This window comes from Bufo bufo, chromosome 6, assembly GCF_905171765.1.
Source record: "Bufo bufo chromosome 6, aBufBuf1.1, whole genome shotgun sequence".
NCBI classification, from domain to species: domain Eukaryota; kingdom Metazoa; phylum Chordata; class Amphibia; order Anura; family Bufonidae; genus Bufo; species Bufo bufo.
In genome coordinates, this window is record NC_053394.1 from 157,379,963 (window position 1) to 157,399,699 (window position 19,737).

General features: G+C 44.4%; 1 protein-coding gene across 5 annotated transcripts in view; it reads right to left on the reverse strand.

Annotated features, from left to right (window-relative positions):
- Positions 1–19,737, reverse strand: part of LOC121005375 (oocyte zinc finger protein XlCOF6-like) — a 916,661-nt gene that overhangs the window by 363,987 nt on the left and 532,937 nt on the right. Inside the window, exons 1-7 of one of the 5 annotated variants that reach the window (XM_040438073.1) lie at positions 9,959–10,091; positions 8,085–8,208; positions 6,635–6,814; positions 6,409–6,550; positions 6,083–6,240; positions 5,781–5,892; positions 1,899–3,236 (exon numbers count right to left, since the gene is read on the reverse strand). The exons of 3 other annotated variants lie outside the window; for them this stretch is intronic. In XM_040438073.1, coding sequence (XP_040294007.1) covers positions 1,899–3,236; positions 5,781–5,892; positions 6,083–6,240; positions 6,409–6,550; positions 6,635–6,814; positions 8,085–8,162 — 2,008 coding nt within the window. In that variant the 5' untranslated portion in view covers positions 8,163–8,208; positions 9,959–10,091. Of the gene's footprint in view, positions 1–1,898; positions 3,237–5,780; positions 5,893–6,082; positions 6,241–6,408; positions 6,551–6,634; positions 6,815–8,084; positions 8,209–9,958; positions 10,092–19,737 lie in introns of those variants that run through there. One more of the 5 variants, XM_040438070.1, reaches the window with a different exon arrangement.

The following is a 19,737-nucleotide window of genomic DNA, read 5'->3' on the forward strand; positions in this document are numbered from 1 at the left end:
CACACAGGAGCTAGACAAATGGATTGCAAGGTAAATTGAAGCTCTGGTTATATGTATAGGTATGGGTTCTGGTTGGGTCACAGCTTGCAGCCTCAATTAAGTTTTTCAAAAATTACGTTACTTTACTGGAATACCCCTTTAACTGGCCAGGTGAGTAGTAGTGTATTGAGGAGTAGAATATATCATATAGTATCACTACCTGAGACTGTATGTCCTCATATCTGTCAGTATCTGCGTAGAAACAAATCTGTGTGTTGTGTTTGTTTTTTTACGGTAAACTTTATTAACAACATCTAGAAACAGGTAGCCATTTTCCATAATAATCTACAGACAGGCAGCCTTGTAAATACACGGTAATGTAGTTATTGTAATACCCTCAATAAAAACCATGAGTCCACCGCTAGTCTTATTTACCTAGTACATGAATATGTACTGTGTCCTAACCCAGGACATGTATTTAACACTGCTGCCTAGTGAATGTCAGAGATTTTATGATGTGTCACATGACTGATAACATGTTTCAGTTAGGCTATGAGTACATTACACAGGACTGACACATGGGCTGTACCATTCTACTGCATATAGGGGTCAAATGCTGATACAAGAAGGGTATGTATTCAGAATGTTATGTAATGTATGTTAGAAAATTGTAGGATTTCCTATTATATAAATAAAAAATACCCCTTTCAGGCATTAGTCCTCATGTCAGGCATTGATCATTAAATTCTAATGTAAGCAAAAATGTGAATGGCACTCTACTTCTACCTCCCATATTAAAACACAGGAAATGGGAAAGCCCCACATTCTGCCAGACATGTAAAGCGACAATGAATTAACTGCTTCCTGGTGCCAGCTCCTCGCTCCTTCTATTGCAGGCCTGTAATGCTTCTCTGGGCTCCAGCAATATCAACATCCAGTTTTACGACACTGCAGCCATTAACAGACCACGGCAGTGTCCGGCTCCCCTTGCATCATGACAAATGGTCACATGGTCGCAAGGGGATCCGGACACCTCCGTGGCTTGTGATTGGCTGCAGCGATGTCAAACCAGATGTTGTCATTGCTGGACCCCGGCAGAGCATCGCAGGCCTGCAGGAGAAGGAGCAAGCAGCTGGAGCCGGGAAGCAGTTAAGTCATTTTCCCTTTGCATGTCGGGCAGAATGGAAGAAGGGGTGGGGGGATTGCCTTAAGCCCCCCCTTCCCCCCCTGAGCCTGCTGTAAAATATTTTTGTTTAGCTAGAACACCCCTTTAATGTATTACCTTGTATATTTATCCGTTCTCTTCCTGTGTACCTGTTTTACGGTGTAAGTAGATGATCATACAACTCAGGCCACTTTCATAGTCAGTATTTTTGCATCAGTGTAAGCCAATCAAGAAGTAGGACCTACAGAGAAAAAGTATAACGGAACGATCTGTGCCTCTTCTGTGTTTTGGACCCACTCCTGGTTTTTACTTACAAAATACTAATGCTAAATACGGACCGTGTGAAAGTGGTCTTGTATTAAGTACTGTGCGGACCAGATTCTTTCATATAAAAAATGAATATTGTTATTATCACCATCCCACACCATAGTTATGTATAGTAATACAATTTGTATGACATAATTACATATCCAAAACCTTGTCCACTGGCCATAGAAAACTTTTTTATAAATACAATACAAGCAAAAAGGGATTATCTTACAGAATAAAAAACAAAAACAAAAACTGTTGGAAAAACATTACTAGAGACATCAAGAGTCTGCACTGTTGAAGATCTGAGGTAGAAAAAGCATTGAATTAGCATTTACATCTCCCAGAGTTTGATCAAAAAACGGCTTCTCCTCTATCTGAATTATTTGACGGTCAACCAGAGCTGAATCCTCCCCAGTGTGCACCTTTAGATGTGCTATGAGACTTGATTTCCGGGTAAATCCTTTCCCACATTCCGAGCATGAAAATGGCTTCTCCCCTGTGTGAATTTTCTGATGTCTAATAAGATAGGATTTCTGGGTAAAACAGTTCCCACAAATTGAACATGAAAATGACTTCTCTCCTGTATGAGTTTTCTGATGCTGAGCCAAACTTGTTCGCTTAGTAAAACATTTTCCGCATTCCAGACAAGAAAATGGCTTCTCTCCTGTGTGGATTCTCTGATGGTCAGCAAGATCAGATTTTTGGGTAAAACATTTCCCACATTCTGAACATGAAAACGGCCTCTCTCCTGTGTGAATTTTCTGATGCTGAACAAGAACTGATTTTCGAGTGAAACTTTTCCCACATTCCAAACACGTAAACAGCTTCACCTCTGTGTGGGTTCTCTGATGTCTAACAAAATCTGCTTTCTTTGTAAAGATTGTCCCGCACTCTGGACAAGAAAATTGCCTTCCTTCTGTGTGTAATCTCTGATGTTTAACAAGAATTGATTTCTTGGTAAAACACTTGCCACATACCGAACATAAGAATGGCCTTTCCCCAGTGTGACTCCTCATATGTGCAGCAAGATTTGACTTATTTGCAAAACATCTTCCACATTCCAAACACGAAAAAGGCTTCTCCCCAGTGTGAAACCTCTGATGTTTAACAAGATCTGATTTCTTGGAAAAACATTTCGCACAATCTGAACAGGAATACAGCCTCTCTCCTGTGTGAATTTTCTGATGTTCAGCAAGACTTGATTTGATGGTAAAACATTTGCCACATTCCGAACAGGAAAATGGCTTCTCCCCTGTGTGAATTCTCTGATGTTGAACTAGAACGGATTTCTGGGTAAAACGTTTCCCACATTCTGAACATGGGAAAGGCCTCGCCCCCATGTGAATTCTCTGATGATGAACAAGATATGATTTTCGGGTAAAATACTTCCCACAAAGTGAACATGAAAACTTCTTCAAGCCTTTATGAATCATCAGATGAGTACACAGACTACCATTCTGGGTAAAACATTTCATACATTTCGAAGATGGATGTTCATTGATGTCCATGTGGGTCTTCTGATCATTTTGAAGATTCACTTCTTGTGTAAAACGTTCCCTGTGCCCTGAAAAAGGAAATAATTCACACTCTCTATGTTTAGCAATGATTTGTGATTTATGAGGAGAAAGATGATCTTGATATGAGGCATGAGATGACAGATCTTGGCTGTGATCTCGATAAATTATTTGTGACATGGGATCTTCTCCTGAAGAATTTTGTGTATAATCATTTTCTCCAAATTCATAATTGGGAAGTGAAAGACTTCCTTTGCTGTTGCCATCTGTAGAGAATGTAGAAAAATGAATATTATTTTTAGTTGTTCTAAACACCGTATAATGGAAATATTCTAGAACCTTCTCTGTAGTGATTTATGTAAACTTCTAATGTAGTAAGAAGCATAATGGAGGAGATTTATCAAAAGTGATGTAAGTTGCCCATAGCAACCAATCAGATTCCTCTTTTCATTTTTCAGAACTCCTTTGGAAAATGAAAGGATAAATCTAATTGGTTGCTATGGGCAATTAAGCCACTTTGCCTTTACACCAGTTTTGATAAATTTCCCCTAATGTCTGTGAAAATGTGATTTCTATCACTTTGCACTAAATTTGCACCCTACATGGCATACATTTAGTGCAACTTGGTAAGGAGGAGCATGTAAATCAGAAGCATCTTAAAACCGATGTGCTCTCAGCCACTCAATATCTGCTATACTGCTCAGTCAGGCATCGCTGATCCCATACCCTTTGCTGTTTTGGCCTTGTGACCTCCTGCCGCCTACCATTGTGTCCCACATTCTGCGAGGTAGGTATTACTAATTCTCCGTGCTTTGATGACCCTCACAGCATTTCTGCAACCAAACAGCTGTTTGTGTGGAGAAACTTCACATGCCTATAACTCTGCTGGAACATCAAATAGCCATAACAAATGGGGACTCAATATGATGACCAACCCCTACTGTTCACAAATGATTAGTCTCCAACCTTGCTGACATTAACCATTTTATTTTTTAGTTTTACTCCTCCCTGCTTTAATTTTATTTTTCTGTTTACATAATCGTATGAGGGCTTGTTTATTGCGATAAAAGTTATACTTTCTAATGGCACTGGAGATGAGCAAATTGATTCTCACAAATCTAATGTGTTCCAAAAAAAAAAGAAATCAGCCTCCCTGTGCAGCAAAACTCTCCCCTGAGGGCCAGACATCTCACCTTGGCAGCGTAGATTCCGACTGTGCATGCGCCTCTGCACTTCCAGATGTGAGCTGTGCTTGCACAGTTGCATGCTCAGGTAGCAGCAGTAGAGCCTCTGCATTTGACCTGCTACTTGGCGCAATGGCGCAGGCGTGAGATTGGCAGCGCAAGTGAGATGTTTGGCCCTGCCAAACAAGGGAGAAGGGGAGTATTTTGAGCAGGCAGTCAGCCCCTCACTGCTCAAGAGGCTGATTTATGAATGAACACAATTCATACTAATCGATTTGCTCATTATTAAATAGCAACATTAAAAATATTCCTTACGATGTAGTGGGATACTGGAAAAATTCTAAATGGGGTGGAACTGGAAAAATAAAAAAACGTAATTCTGACATCCCATCTAAATAAAGTTTATTATTATTGTCAGTGCATACTTATTTCCGGACAGCTCTGGTCTTAAAGGGGCTCTCTGGTCAATTTACGTAATCAGTCTTTGATGCTAACCTGTGGAAGGAAGATGTTTTACACAGTACTTACCTGTCTCCCATTCTGCGATGCTGCCATCTCCGCTGACACAGGACGCGGGCGCTTCTGCTTTAGTCCCAACTGGATGTGGCTGTTTTCTTCCTGTTCAGCTACATTCACTACCATGCAACTGAACAGGAAATGAAGCGGGTACATCCGGTCAGGACCCAGGCGGAAGAACCAGCATCCTTTGCCAGTGCGGCATGGCAGAGCGGGGTGTGAGAGTTGAGACTCCATATTGTGCCTTGAGACTCCATCTTGTATTTCATACAGCCATTTTATGTTATAAACTGTGAATTTCTGTGTGGAAAGTTGCTATAACCTCAAGGTCACACCTAGCCCCCACCAACCTGGTCTAGTAAGGATTTTCTATAATTACTAGAGAGACTGGTACGTGATTACCACCCACAGTTAGAATCAAGGAGATGCTCCAGGCATAAAGCTAAGAGATGCTCATTTCAGATTGTGGTTTTAATGAGTTATATGATGTAAATTGATAACTATGCGTCCAGTTGGAAATGATCCAGAAACTTGCTATATAGTCTCTGCTTACTTTCAATAAAGTTAGAAACACTTTATACACAGCACTGCGCCTGTTGTCAGTTTCTCTCTGAGTACTCATATAACTTCTAATTCAGAGTCCACCGCTCATCCGGCATTGGGGCTCTTTGCCCCAACAGGGGGAAGGGTAAGTACTATGTAAAACATATTCCTTCCACAGGTTAGTACCAAAGAGCAATTAGGTTAAATGATAAGAGAACCCCTTTAAGCTAGCCATACACAGCTGTTAGCCAAACGTTCTCTCCTGACTCCCCCATACATTCAGTTCGGCTCAGTGTAAATGGGGAGAGGGGAGAACCCTGCTGTCTGACATTTCTGGTGGATGCTTATCTCCTGGGAGACCAAAAGGATTGGGTGAAAATATTTAGTAGGGGAACTTCTCATGCATATTAGACTATCGGTCAAACCAACTTACACTTGGATTCTCAGAATAACTCAGCGCTGCAACATATGCTTGTAGGACAAAAAGAGGTTGACTAGGTCCTTCGTGTTTAGTAAGTACTGAACAAAGAGATATCCCTTTTTCTATATTTAGTGCTCAATACTGACCTGGGTTGATTCCTATAGGGATTCCCTCCTCCTTAAACTGCTGATCACCCATCTCATACATCTCTTCATCTTCATCCATAACTTCAACTTTCATATCAAAGAGATCTTCAACCTGTTTCAACAAAGGATTTGACAAAGTAATACAATTGTACCTTGGCCAGTGCCTGACCTCATTTCATCCCATTATCTCCTTCCTTATTACATAGCACACACTAAAGAACAGGGACTAAACCAGGGAATGGTTCAGCTTCTCAACAAACCAGATCCACTTTGGTATTTGGCGAGACCACAGCTTAACCTACCTGATCATCCTGTGGGACATTCTCATCTTCCTCTGGACAATCCTGGGAATACAGAGGACTGATACAGCTCTCTGGTGGATTTCTCTCACTGGATTTATCTGTAGGAGATAAACACCCGGGGGTGGGTGAGGGGTGAATAATGCTTCTACTATAGTTTTCTGGCATAGAAAAGACACAAATCTTGGCTCAAGTGCAGATTTCAACAAAATATTCTGGTCCCTTTTTCGCTGTATGAAGCGCTGGTCTTTGTACCCTTCCCCCAGTGACTGAATACATTGTGTATATGCGATAATCAGAGTAGCTCTCAAAACTGTTTTCTCCTTTACCGTCAGTAAAACTTTCGCCTGGTGAAGTGAGTGGCTGGTGGGCCTCCATCATTAAGTCCTTGTACAGATCCTTGTGTCCTTCCAAATATTCCCACTCCTCCATGGAGAAATGGACAGAGACATCCTGACATCTTATAGGAACCTGACACACACAATGACACAGTCATTCAGATACATTAACCCTTGTGTTACTGAATAATGTCCCAGCATTCCCAGAAGCTCTCACCTCTCCAGTCAGCAGCTCAATGATCGTGTTGGCAAGTTCTAGGATCTTCTGGTCATTGTTTCTCTCAGGTATTAGCGGGAGAGGTGGAGACTTCATGGTGGGGCTCTGGGTCCTATTCCATACTACTGATACACCAGGGATCACACATTCACCAGATTTCTTCTTCACTACATTGCAACTCTGTGTATACAGTGATGAACCATAATAGGCATTATTCTTGAGGTTTCCAGAACTTTATCTTGCTCGATTATAAGCTTGCCAACTTGATTCCAGTAGAGGCCTGTACTGTATAACACCTTCCCAATCATGGAAGCTGCTGCAGCATTGTTGAAACCGAGCATTGGGAACAACGTAAGGGCTCATGCAAACAAACGTATTTTTTTCCCCGTTTCTGTGCCGTTTTTTTTGCGGCCCGTATGCGGATCCATTCATTTTAATGGGTATGCATAAAAAACTAATTTATTCCGAATGCATTCTGTTTCCGTATGTGTGCATGGCCGTTCCACAAAAATAAATAAATAAATAGAACATGTCCTATTATTGTTCATATTACAGACAAGGATAGGACAGTTCTATAATGGGCGGGTGATTTATCAGAGTTGCAAAAAGGGATGAATTTTGGCTTTTGGGCCAAGGATGGCAGTATTTCTGAAACTACGCAGTTTGAGAACTGTTCTCGAGCTGCTGTGGTGAAAGTGTATTTTGAGTGGACAAATGGCACAGGGTGGCAGCTTTATGGTCTGGGGAATGTTTTTGTGGAATTCTCTGGGTCTACACATCCATGTGGAAGGTGCTCTCAACCGATTTGGGTATGAATCCACCCTTGCAGATCAGGTACACTCATACATGATGATTGTCTTCCTGGAAGATCCAATCCGCCCCAGGAAAGACAATGCGATATGTCACACGGCTAGAAATGCCTGACATTGGCTGGAAGAGCATGACCAAAACTTCCAAGTACTACCCTGGTCTCCTAATTCCTCAGACTTGAACCTAATTGAGCATCTATGGGACCACCTCGATCGTCGTGTTCGCTCTATGGATCCTCTCCCACGCAACCACCAGCATCTGTGGGATGCACTGCAGTCAGCAAGGCTCCAGATACCTTTGAGAACCTAACCTACCAGGACCTTACTGAGCCACTCCCAGACTGTCTAGCTGCTGTCCAGATGGTGCTTACTCTGGATATTAGCTGGTGGTCAGAATAATGTGACTCAACTGTGTCATTTCTATGAGCCAGGAGAGGTGAATAACTAATTATCTATTAGATTAATATATTACTGGTGCCCCTGCGTTTGTTTGACTGCCTCCAACAAATATTTACCAGGATTGCCCTTATATACTGGGACAGTACCCCCAAAAAAAGAAAAAAAATCAAGGCCTTCTGACAACAGTGCTGTTGGATTAATACTGAGTTAAGTCATGTGACATAATTTGCTGAATTCCTCACCTCGCCAGTCAGCAGGTAGATGATCTCCAGGGTGAGGTTTAATATCTTCTCAGTCATTACTTTTTTGCTCATGTCCATTCGTGGTAGTTCAGTCAGGAACAGGACTATTGTCTTGCAGGAGAAACTATAAAGGAGATGTCATTAGTAGTAGTGTTGAGCTAACTTCTGTTTTCAAGTTCGGCGTACAAGGTTCGGGTTATCTAAGAATTCCGTTATGGATTCCGCTACCACGGACCATAACTTATGGTCCGTGGTAGCGGAATCCATATAACGGAATTCTTAGGTAACCCGAACCTTGTACGCCGAACTTGAAAACAGAAGTTCCCTCATCCCTAATCATCAGGTGATATATTCTGTCTGCAGACAAAAAAAATAGAAGTTGATCTAATAATGGGTAATATTAAAGGGGTTCTGGAGTTTGTTTAAACTGATGATCTATCCTCTGGATAGATCATCAGCGTCTGATCGGCAGGGGTCCGACCCCTGGGACCCCCACCGATCAGCTGTTTGAGAACGCAGCGGCGCTCCAGGAGCGCAGCAGCCTTCTCACCGTTTACCGCAGACCCAGTGACGTCAAGACTAGTATCAACTGGCCTGGGCGCGGCTAAGCTCTTTTCACTTGAATGGAGCTTAGCCCAGAGGATAAACCAGGGATCTCAAACTGCGGCCCTCCAGCTGTTGCAAAACTACAACTCCCACAATGCCCGGACAGCCTACAGGTATCAGCCTACAGCAGGGCATTGTGGGAGTTTGAGATGCCTGGTTTAAACAAACTGCAGAACCCCTTTAAGCTCTTAAGGACACTGCGATTTTCTCTTTTTATTTTTTACTCCCTGCCTTCCTGGAGCCATAGGGGATCTTGTTTTTTGCAGGACAAGTATTACTTTTAATTGGACTATTTTATATTAGAAAAAATGGGAAAATGCAAAAAAAAATTCCAAATGGAATTGGGAAAATAAATTCAGCCATAGTTTTTACAGTTTCGTTTTTACAGCATTTCCTATGCAGTAAAACTGACTTGTTAACTTCTTTCTCCGGGTCAGTACCATTAGAGCAATACAAAAAAAAAATATATAATTTTTTTTTGCACTGACATAAAATTTTCGATATTTTAATAGTTTGGGCTAATGACTTTTCTTTTTGTTCATTTTAATTTTTCCATATGGGGAAAGGGGATGATTTGAATTTTTATATCTTTAAAAACTTTTCACTTTTTTTTTCCACATTTATGCCCCCCCCCCCCAAGAGACTTGAATATGTGATCGTCTGATCGCTTCTCCCGTAGAATGCAATGATTTAACATTCACTATGACAGGCCTCGAAACCTTCAGATGGTCCTAGGCTGCCATAGCATCCGAACAGCTTAATCAATCTCAGCATGGTGAGCCATTCTGTCCCCAGGACAACAGCGCTCCCAGGAGAGGCCCCGCAAAAAAGTTAGAACATGTCCTATTCTTGTCCGTATTTGCGGAGAAGAATAGGCATTTCTATCATGGAGAAAGATGTTCTGTTCCGCAAAATGCGCAAGGCACACGGCTGGTATCCGTGTTTTGCAGGTCCGCAAAAAGGGATATGGTCTTGTGAATGAGCCCTAAGTAAGTCAAAAGGCAAGTGGAACAGCAGACATCTATCCTTCATGACACTCCCATACACAATGAAGGGAAGGGAAAGAGCCCCTGGTGGGAACAAGGGATCAGGCACCTTCAAATCCATCTTGAACAATCCTTGTCCACCCAGACAGGTACCATCGGTCTAGTAAGTCTAGTGACTACCACACATATTAGATGGTCAACCGATCCTGCCTAAAACCTAAATAACCATTCCCAAGGAGCATATGAAATATAATACAGGACAAAGTCATCAAAACAACTTACTTCTAGCCAAGTACAAACAGAAGACATAGGGGTACAACTTCAACACCAAGCTGGCCAGATGAGATGTTTGTAGGTGGCTCTTGCTGATTTTGACAGACATTTAAAGGTGTATGAGCCAAGTCTGACTGGTTCCTGTAAAGGAAAAGGAGTATAAGAAGGGCTGGAGCAGAGCCAAATTACCATGACAAGGCCTCATTCACATGGCAAAGTTTAATCAGGTTTTTGCAAGCCAAACCTGGAAGAGGAACCTACAGAGAAAAAAGTATAATGGAAAGATTTGTACCTCTTCCATGTACTGGACCTACATCTGACTTTGGCTTACAAAAACTAACCAGAATATGCAGTGTGAATGTGTGTTTCTGCAGCAAAATCCGTTATTTCTAACTGGTTTTTGGTAAGGATTTGAAGTGTTTTTGCTGCAGATCTCACCCTTCCATTGAAAAGGGTGAAATCTGCAGCGAAAACCGCAAACATAATTGACATGCTGCAGATTTGGAAATCCACACTGCAGGTCAATTTCTGCACAGTAAAAATTTGCAAAGTTCACGCGACATTTGTGTAATCTCATACAGTTTGCTGGTACCGTACTACCCTGTGGTTTTTGTGAACGGGAATCTGCACTGCAAAAAAACGCACATATTCCGCAACGTGTGCAGGGAATAAATCCCTCTTGAAGAGGATTCTCAAAAGTCTCCCAAAATACAACTAGGGATTCAGGTACCTGGAGGGTTAACTGGATTGGCACATGATTCTCAAAAATTCTACAGGGAATTCTGAGTTAAAGGGGTTGTTTAAAGTTAAATCGTCTACTGTAGGGTCACTGTTAGATTAAAGGGGTTTTCCGGGATTTAAATAATAACCTATACGCCTGATATGTCATCAAAATCAGTTCTGCAGAGGTCCAAGACCCGGCACCCCCGCCGATCAGGCCGTGCTCCGTGTGAGCGCTGCCTTCCCGTCATTGTATACCTATCGAAGCGGTGAGCAGGTGTAATTACAAGTCATCCCATTCACTTCTATGGAATGGCTCCTTCCTACACACTTAAATACTTCAGAGCCGTGAATCCTCTTCACTGTTTGCTTGCTGCTGCCACCTCCATTGTAGTGGCCGTGTAGTGTAATCACAGCGGTTTGTCCCATTTAAAGGGAATCTGTCACTAGCAATTTATCAATTTTTTTTTTTCATGAATCCATGTTTAACAGAGTACCTTTTTCCCATCTGTCTTATTCTTTTGATTGTCAGTCTTGCCATTTCTTCAAAAAAATCGATTCTTATGATATGTAAATGACGCTGTAAGGAGCCCAGAGGGGCGTTCTTCTTTCTCCACGGTGCCCAGGAACGCCCCTCTGAAGTGCCGTGCCCGGCTAAATTTGAAAACTAATAACGCCTCCAAGTTCATTGCGGGATTTGGGATGCCGCGAGAGGAGGATGGGGGTGTTTGCCGCAGAGCGCGGCGCTGAGGAGGGGGGGTGTTGAGCACTTAGCCGTGCCTCTGGGAGGCGATTTAGATGAACTTGGAGGCGTTATTAGTTTTCAAATTTAGCCGGGCACGGCACTTCAGAGGGGCGTTCCTGGGCACCGTGGAGAAAGAAGAACGCCCCTCTGGGCTCCTTACAGCGTCATTTACATATCATAAGAATCGATTTTTTGAAGAAATGACAAGACGGACAATCAAAAGAACAAGACAGATGGAAAAAAGGTACTCTGTTAAACATGGATTCATGAAAAAAAAAAAATTGGTAAATTGCTAGTGACAGATTCCCTTTAAGTAAATAGTAGAGAAAAGCTGTAATCACACTGCACTGCCACTACAAGGGAGACAAGGTGCAGGTAAACGCTGAAGAGGATGCAGAGAGAGTCCGACCCTCAGAGATCTGATACTGAGGACAGGTCATTAATATCTGTAACCCGGACAACCCCTTTAATCTTAAAGGGGTAATCCAAGGCTATAAATTGCCCCCACACTGATTTTACTTACCTGGCTCCCCGCACCGCCGCAGCTTCTTCTCCTTCCCGTGCACGGATGGAAATATTCGGTGTTGGGGGGGGAGCAGCCAGAGCAGGGATGCTCAACCTGCGGCGCTCCAGCTGTTGCAAAACTACAACTCCTATCATGCCCTGCTGTAGGCTGTCCGGGCATGCTGGGAGTTGTAGTTTTGCAACAGCTGGAGGACCGCAGGTTGGGCATCCCTGCTCTAGTCAACCGTGATGCTGGGGTGGGGCTCCCCAGACACCGGATGTTTTCATCTGAGCACGGGGAGAAGCAGCGGTGGTGCCTGGACCAGAAGCGGCGCGTGGAACAGGGAGCCAGGTAAGTATATTCACTGTGAGGGGCCCAGCGTATGGGGGGAGGGGGGTTGTTTATAGCCTTGGATAACCCCTTTAACATTTCCGTCATTTGCTGCAGGTTTGATCGCAGCAGAGGTCTGTACTGTATGGCGCCTTTCTGATCACCGCTGGAGCATTGCTGTGTTCGCTTTGGGACTTTCTCAGCGCTGACACGCGAGTTCTCATTCTCGCAATTGTAACCCTTTCCTGACCCCAAGTATCATCTCCTGGTTTCTGAAAGACATTAATAAAACTGTCTAAAAGAAAAAAAAAAAAAATATATATATATATATATATATATATATATATACACACACACACACACACACACACACACATGTCCATTGCCCATAGCAACCAATCGCAGCACTGCTGCACTGTGACTGGAGTTGTTCTTCCAGCAATGTTCCTTGATGTGACTACTGGTTCCAACCAAGGTTCTGCCTGCTCCTGGCCTGAAAATACAGCAGACGCGTTCTATCTGTGGGCATATACTGTGCTCATAATACAGATACTGTGGGACATTTGTACACTGGAACAGAGAATGCAGCCATCCACAGCAGCTCTTGTGGCTACTGACATGAAGGACTGGTGCGTCTTACACGCTGTGTGCAGAGCAGGTACAGTTTAGGCGTGCTGTATATGCATCATACATGGCACAGACACCGCAGCAGCAGGGAGTGTAGGGCCTTTCTAGCTCTGCCCCAGAGCAGACTGTACGATGCAGACAGAGGAAAGGAGTTATGGAGAACTTATAAGAAAGCATCAGCAGCGTGAACACAATCTTACAGCTGACAATGACCCTGAACTCACTCACCCCGGAAGCATTCCTCTCCTCCGTAACGTCACTTCCGCTCACTGCTTTCGGAGACTATTTAGCACGTGACCGTATGCCCTTACATTATTGGACACTTCATCTGTGCGCAACGGACTTTGCCCATATTCAAGATGTCGCTGGCGCAGCAGCAGCATGGCAGCCATTTTTTTTTTTGTAAAGAGTAATAAGCGACAGATGCCATTTTGCTGTGGACAGATTACAGTAATGGCAGGCTCATTGTATTAATTATTTTAAGCTTGATGTGAAGGAATGAAAGTGCAATATATTCAAGTAGTGAATTGTTTTATAGTAGATTTTTACTCCATTTAATTGTATCGCTTGTACCACCTCCATTTGGTAGATAGACTGGGGAAACGGTTTTCCAGAAGACAGTTTCACATATAGGGGGAGATTTATCAAAACTGGTATAAAGGAAAATTGGCTTAGACGACTTTCACATCTGAGTTTTCCTTTACGGTTTTGAGATCCAGAAGACAATCTCAGAATGGGAGGAAAATGCATCAGTTTTGTCCCCATTCATTGTCAATGGGGACAAAACGGAACAAACCAGAGTGCATTCCGTTCAGTTTTGTTGTGTTCTCATGCCAGACACAAAACCGCTTTTTGTGTTCGTCCTGGAGTTCCGAAAAAATGGATCTGGCGCCCATTTACTTGGTACAATGGTATTTGCCAGATCCGGCATATTCATTTTCGATATAATACAACCAGATCTGTTCTGAGCGGATGCAGCCGGTTGTATTATTCAAACAGGTGCGTTTTCCTGCAGTTTAGAGATCTTGTGCCGGATCTCAAAGCCGTAAAGGAAAATGCAGATGTGAAAGTAGCCTTAAAGGGGTTTGGCCACTTTCTGGCTACTTGTGCCCAATGTGTTTGTAACATGATTATATGTCATTTACTAATATAGTCTTTGTTGAAATTCTGCACCACTTTCTAGATATTATAAGGTTTTCTCCCTTGTTTGCCAATTCTTTTGTTCTGTCCATACAGAGGTCATGTCCATAAAATGAATGCTGATGGAGGAGGGTCATGTGACCAGGCAAATCACCTCCATGTGATGTCCCCTGCATTCAAATACACTGCACCTGCACCAAGCTCTCAACAGAACTAGTGCAGGTGGCAGGTGCAGTGTATTTGAACTGAAGAAACATCACATGGAGGTGATTTGCCTGGTCACATGACCCTCCATCAGTGGCCATTTTATGGACATGATCTGTGTGCGGACAGCACAAAAGACTTGGCAAACAAGGGAGCATATAGAAAATGGTGCAGAATTTCAACAACAACTACTATATTAGTAAGTGTCATATAATCATCTCACAAACGCATTGGTTAACAGTAACTAGGAAGTGGCCAACCCCTTTAAGCCTCATTCACACATCAGTGTTTGGTCAGTTATTTCCACATCAGTGATTGTGGGCCAAAACCAGGATTGAGCCTCCACAGACATAAGGTATAAGAGAAAGGTCTGCTCCTGTTCTGTGTTTACAGCTGCACCTGGTTTGGGTTCAAAAATCATTGATGGAAATCACTGATCGAACACTGACTGTGTGAATGAGGCATTAGTTGTTCATAGCAACTAATCAAATTCCACCTGACATTTTCCAAAGAAGCTCTGAAAAATGAATGGTGTTATCTGATTGGTTGCTATGGGCAACTAAGGCTACACCTGCATGTGTGTTTTTGCTGGCATCCAAACGTTATGAACAGATCCGGTTGTATTATCTCTAAAATACCCATGACTGATTCGTCTCTAAAACCATTTTAAGTCAATGGGGAACGGATCCGTTTTCTTTCATTGATGGATCCGTTTTGCTCCGCATCCCAGGACGCACTCAAAAACGCTGCTTGCAGCACTTTAGTGTGCGTCGTGGGAACGCAATGAAGCGGAATGGAATGCATTCTGGTGCACTCCGTTCCTTTCGGTTCAGTTTTATCCCCATTGACAATGAATGGGGACAAAACTGAAGCGTTTTCCTCCGGTATTGAGAGCCTATGACAGATCTCAATAGCGGAAAGGGAAAACGCAGGTGTGAAAGTAGCTTAAACCAGTTTAACATTACAACAGTTTTGATAAATCTCCCCCATAGTCTTTTTTTTTCTATTTTCTTTGTGTGTTCAGATGTTACTTTAAATTCTGTAGTGAATTATTAAATTCATTACAGACAAAGCATTTTATGGTGTGTTTTTTTTTTGCAGTGTTTGTATACTTTACAGTATTTGACAAGATGCAGTATGCACTAGGTGTGGCTTTTTTCCCAAAGGTATCTTTGTAGGAGTTGAAATGCCATTGCCTTAAAGTAGCCAAATACCTTAACCCCTTTGGGACACAGCATTATTTCACCTTAAAGGGTTTCTGTCACCCCATTAAACCGTTTTTTTTTTTTTCTTTAATAATAATCCCTATAGTGCGATCTCATGATACATAATCAAATTAATAATTTTGGTTCAGTAGATTTTGCTAAAAAACGATTTTTTAAATATGCTAATTACCTTGCTACCAGCAAGTATGGCGGCTACTTGCTGGTAGCAGCCGCATCCTCCGATGGTAATGACGCCCCCTCGGCATGCTGATTGACAGGGCCAGGGAAGGTAATCCTTCTCTGCTGGCGCTGTTAGAATTTGAAATCTCGCGCCTGCGCCGTACCTGGCTTCAATCGGCGCAGGCGCACTGAGAGGCGGCCGCTCTGCTCGACCGCTCCATCCTCAATGCGCCTGCGTCGATGACGTCATCAAGTACACCCGGAAGAGAAGACGCCGGCATTAACTGTTGAGGAACACCTAAAGGGTTAATAAAGTTTGTAAAATCAGTTTTGAATACCTTGAGGGGTGTAGTTTCTTAGATGGGGTCACTTTTAGGGAGTCTTTACTCTAGGGGTGCATCAGGGGGGCTTCAAAAGGGACATGGTGTCAATAAAAAAGGCCATCAAAATCGGCCTTCCAGAAACCCTGTCGGTCCTTTCCTTTTGCGCCCTGCGTTTTAGTGATACAGCAGTTTACGACCACAAATGTGGCATTTCTGTAAACTGCAGTATCGGGGTAATAAATATTAAGTTTTGGGGGGGCGTGGCCAACTGCCGTAATGGACGGCCGCATCTGAGTGAAGCTCCGGCTCCCGCCAACTATCCTGAGCCATCCTGATCCCCACATCTGCTGAAATTTGCCCCATCGAGCTTACCTAAACCAGCAGCCAGCGCTCTACCTCTGACATGAGCCCCAGCAAGGCACAGTTGGCGGCGGAGCGACTAAAGGAGTTTGCCAGGCAGGACTCCCAACATGGCGCCGCGGCTCCGTCTCCGACACGTGCGGCCAGCACCAGGAACCAGTCGTCACAACAGCCACTCACCGAGGCGGAGGCTGAACCTGAATTCACCCTGCAAGCCTCTCACCAGCAACTCATGGCAGCCATTACTGGGTGCCAGGTCTCCCTGACCGGGAAGATAGATGAGGTAAGGGTGGACCTGGGCCTATTACGCCAAGACGTGCAGCAGCTGCGCGAGCGGGTCCGAGTGACCGAGACCAGAGTATCAGACCTGGAGGATCTAACCAATCCCTTACCGGCAAGGATCACTGCAGTGGAGGCGTCTGTGGAGCTATTTCGCCAGAAATGTGACGACCTCGAGAACCGTGCGCGGCGCAATAATGTGCGCATCATTGGCATGCCTGAGCGGGCCGAGGGCCCAGATCCAGCGGTCTTCCTGGAGGGATGGTTCAAAGAGATATTTCCCAATGCTGCTTTCTCAGCTGCGTACACGGTGGAAAGGGCGCACCGGGTACCTGCCAGGCCGTTACCTCCTGGTGCCCCCCCAAGACCTCTACTAGCTCGCATGTTAAACTGGCGGGACAGAGATCTCATTCTGGCACAGGCCAGGGTCGCACAGAAGATATCATTAGGCTCTGCGAACATTTCACTGTATCCGGATTTTTCTGCTGACCTTCAAAAGAAACGTGCTACCTTTGTCTCTATCAAGCGACGCCTCCGGGAGCTAAACCTCAAATATTCCATGGCGTATCCTGCTCGCCTGAGAGTTGTAGATGGCGACAAGTCACTTTTCTTCTCCAATCCTGCCGAAGCGGAGGACTGGTTGGCTGGGAGACGCCGACGTTCCCCTCCCAGATGATTTGGCTTGCATCTGAAGCTCTTCATGGACATGCCTGAGAGATGAAAAAGTTGCTGCGTGGACTGTACCCTGCTTGCCCCTATACCTATACATGACTTTTACTTTATTGTTCCCCTATGCTTCTGCTTTCCAACAATGATCCAAGTCAGAGCTGGGTAAAGTATTAATTCATATGGTTAACTGGCCTCAGGGTCATTGAGGGCTAATTGCGGGCAGTTCCTCATGCCAAGTTTTCATATAATCAGCAGATATAACTTCAAATGGGGGAGCCAGCTACTCCACCTGCATTGGGTTTTCACCTATATTCACCGTGCAGGTCCCCCAAACACATGGCCACTTGTTCACATAGATGTGATTATGTTTACCCCCTGTTGGGGTGGTTTAGTGTATTTGCAATATTTTTCGCTATTGATGCAATGTCTAACAAGCAAGATGTGAGAGTCCTACACAGTGCACGTTATTCCTGCCTTGGTGAACCCCAGGAGAGGGGTGATTATCCTTGTGTCTTTACCTGGTGTTTATCATGGCGGGTTTAAGAGTGATGTCCTGGAACGTCAGAGGTTTAGGCGGACCTAGGAAACGAATGGCTGTGTTTTCACATATCCGCAGCTTCGTGCCGCATATCTTGGGTCTGCAGGAGACGCACCTCACCACGGACACAGGAGGGAGAGTTAGGAAACCATGGGTTCAGTGGGTGGAAAGTGCATATGGCAACTCGTATTCTAAAGGGGTGTCATTATTGATCCACAGGGCGGTCAGATGGGAACCTCATCACACGTCTGTTGACCCTGAGGGGAAGTTTGTTTTTGTATACGCCCACATTAATGGTATGCCTTATGTGATTCTAAATATGTACAATCCCCCCCCTGCCAATCTTTCCCTGCTACAGGCTGCGGCAGGATTTGCAGCACAGTTCCCGTCGGCCGGGGTGCTTGGCATGGGGGACCTCAACTTGACCTTAGACGCTGTGAAGGATAGGTTTTGCAACCCGTCCAGTGACTCCTGCAGACGGACTCCGGGTAAAACTGCCTTGGCTCGCCTGTTAGATGAGCTTGGGTGGTTGGACATTTGGAGGGAGAGATACCCAGACAGAATTGAATTCTCTTGCTTCACTCCTTCTAGAGGAGCCTTATCTAGGATTGACTACCTCCTGGGCACCCCTGGCACCTTTATGGCTACTCGAGAGATACATTACGGATCCCAGGGTCCATCTGACCATGCACCTATAATGGCCTCAATCACTGATCCCTACTGTGCTGTCCGTGTGCCCAAACAACGCATACACCCGTTCTGGTTATCTTTAATGTCCCTGAATGATAGGATACCTGACCAACTCCATTCATTCCTCGCTGTTAACTCAGCTGACACTCATCCGGCCCTGTTATGGGAGACTCTGAAAGCCTTCCTGCGTGGGTGCCTTAAGTCATCCATCTCTTACATTAAGAAAATCACTCGCCGTAGGGAGGAGGACTTGGGCACGCAGTGCAGGAATGCAGAATCTGCATATGTCTTAGACCCCACTGAAGAGAATAGGAAGGATTGGATGATGAAGGGTAGACAGTACATGAACCACTTGCAAGAAAAAAGTGACCGTAGGATGCTTTTCATGCAGCAACAAACCTTTGAACAGGGCAGCAGGGTGGGGAAGGTGCTGGCGCAGGTAGTGAGGAGGAATAACATGTCTCCGCCGATATTACGCATTAGCGACAGGGAAGGGGAGGTGGTGTCTGAGCCTGAGGGTATCTTGGATCGGTTCAGGGAATTCTATCAAGACCTGTATGGCTCTCGTGCTCAGTATACCACACAGATACTAGAGGACTACCTTCAGGGGGTTTCCCACCCGCAACTGTCTGCTCTGGATAGGGAAATGCTGGATGGGGAATTCACCCTGGAAGAGGTAGAGGAGGCGATAGCGGGACTTAATTTAGGCAAAGCCCCCGGGCCAGACGGGATTCCATTGGAGGTGTATTCTAAATATAGGGATATTCTGGCACCACAGCTTCTGCGCATGTATAACGCCTCCCTGGATGCTGACGGTCTTCCAGAATCGTCGTACGAGGCCTCTATTGTAGTCTTGTTAAAACCTGACAAAGACCCTACAGAGTGTGGGTCGTACCGCCCTATATCGTTATTAAATCTAGACTACAAAATCCTCACAAAAATTCTGGCAAACAGATTGAACAGAGTAATATCGTCCATTATACATGAGAATCAATCTGGGTTTATCCCTGGTAGATCTACCTCCAGCAACATACGTAGGGCGCAGGTTATTGCTCAGCTGGGTTGCGCGGACAGGAGACTGTGGGCGTTGGCTGCGCTTGACACAGCCAAGGCGTTCGACTCTGTAGAGTGGCCTTATCTGAAACACGTCCTTGGATGTTTTGGTTTTGGTCCTAGTTTCATTAGGTGGGTCAATATCATTTATAAATCCCCATCCGCGAATATTCTGATCAATGGCTCTCTATCGTCAACGTTTGCACTATACAGGGGGACC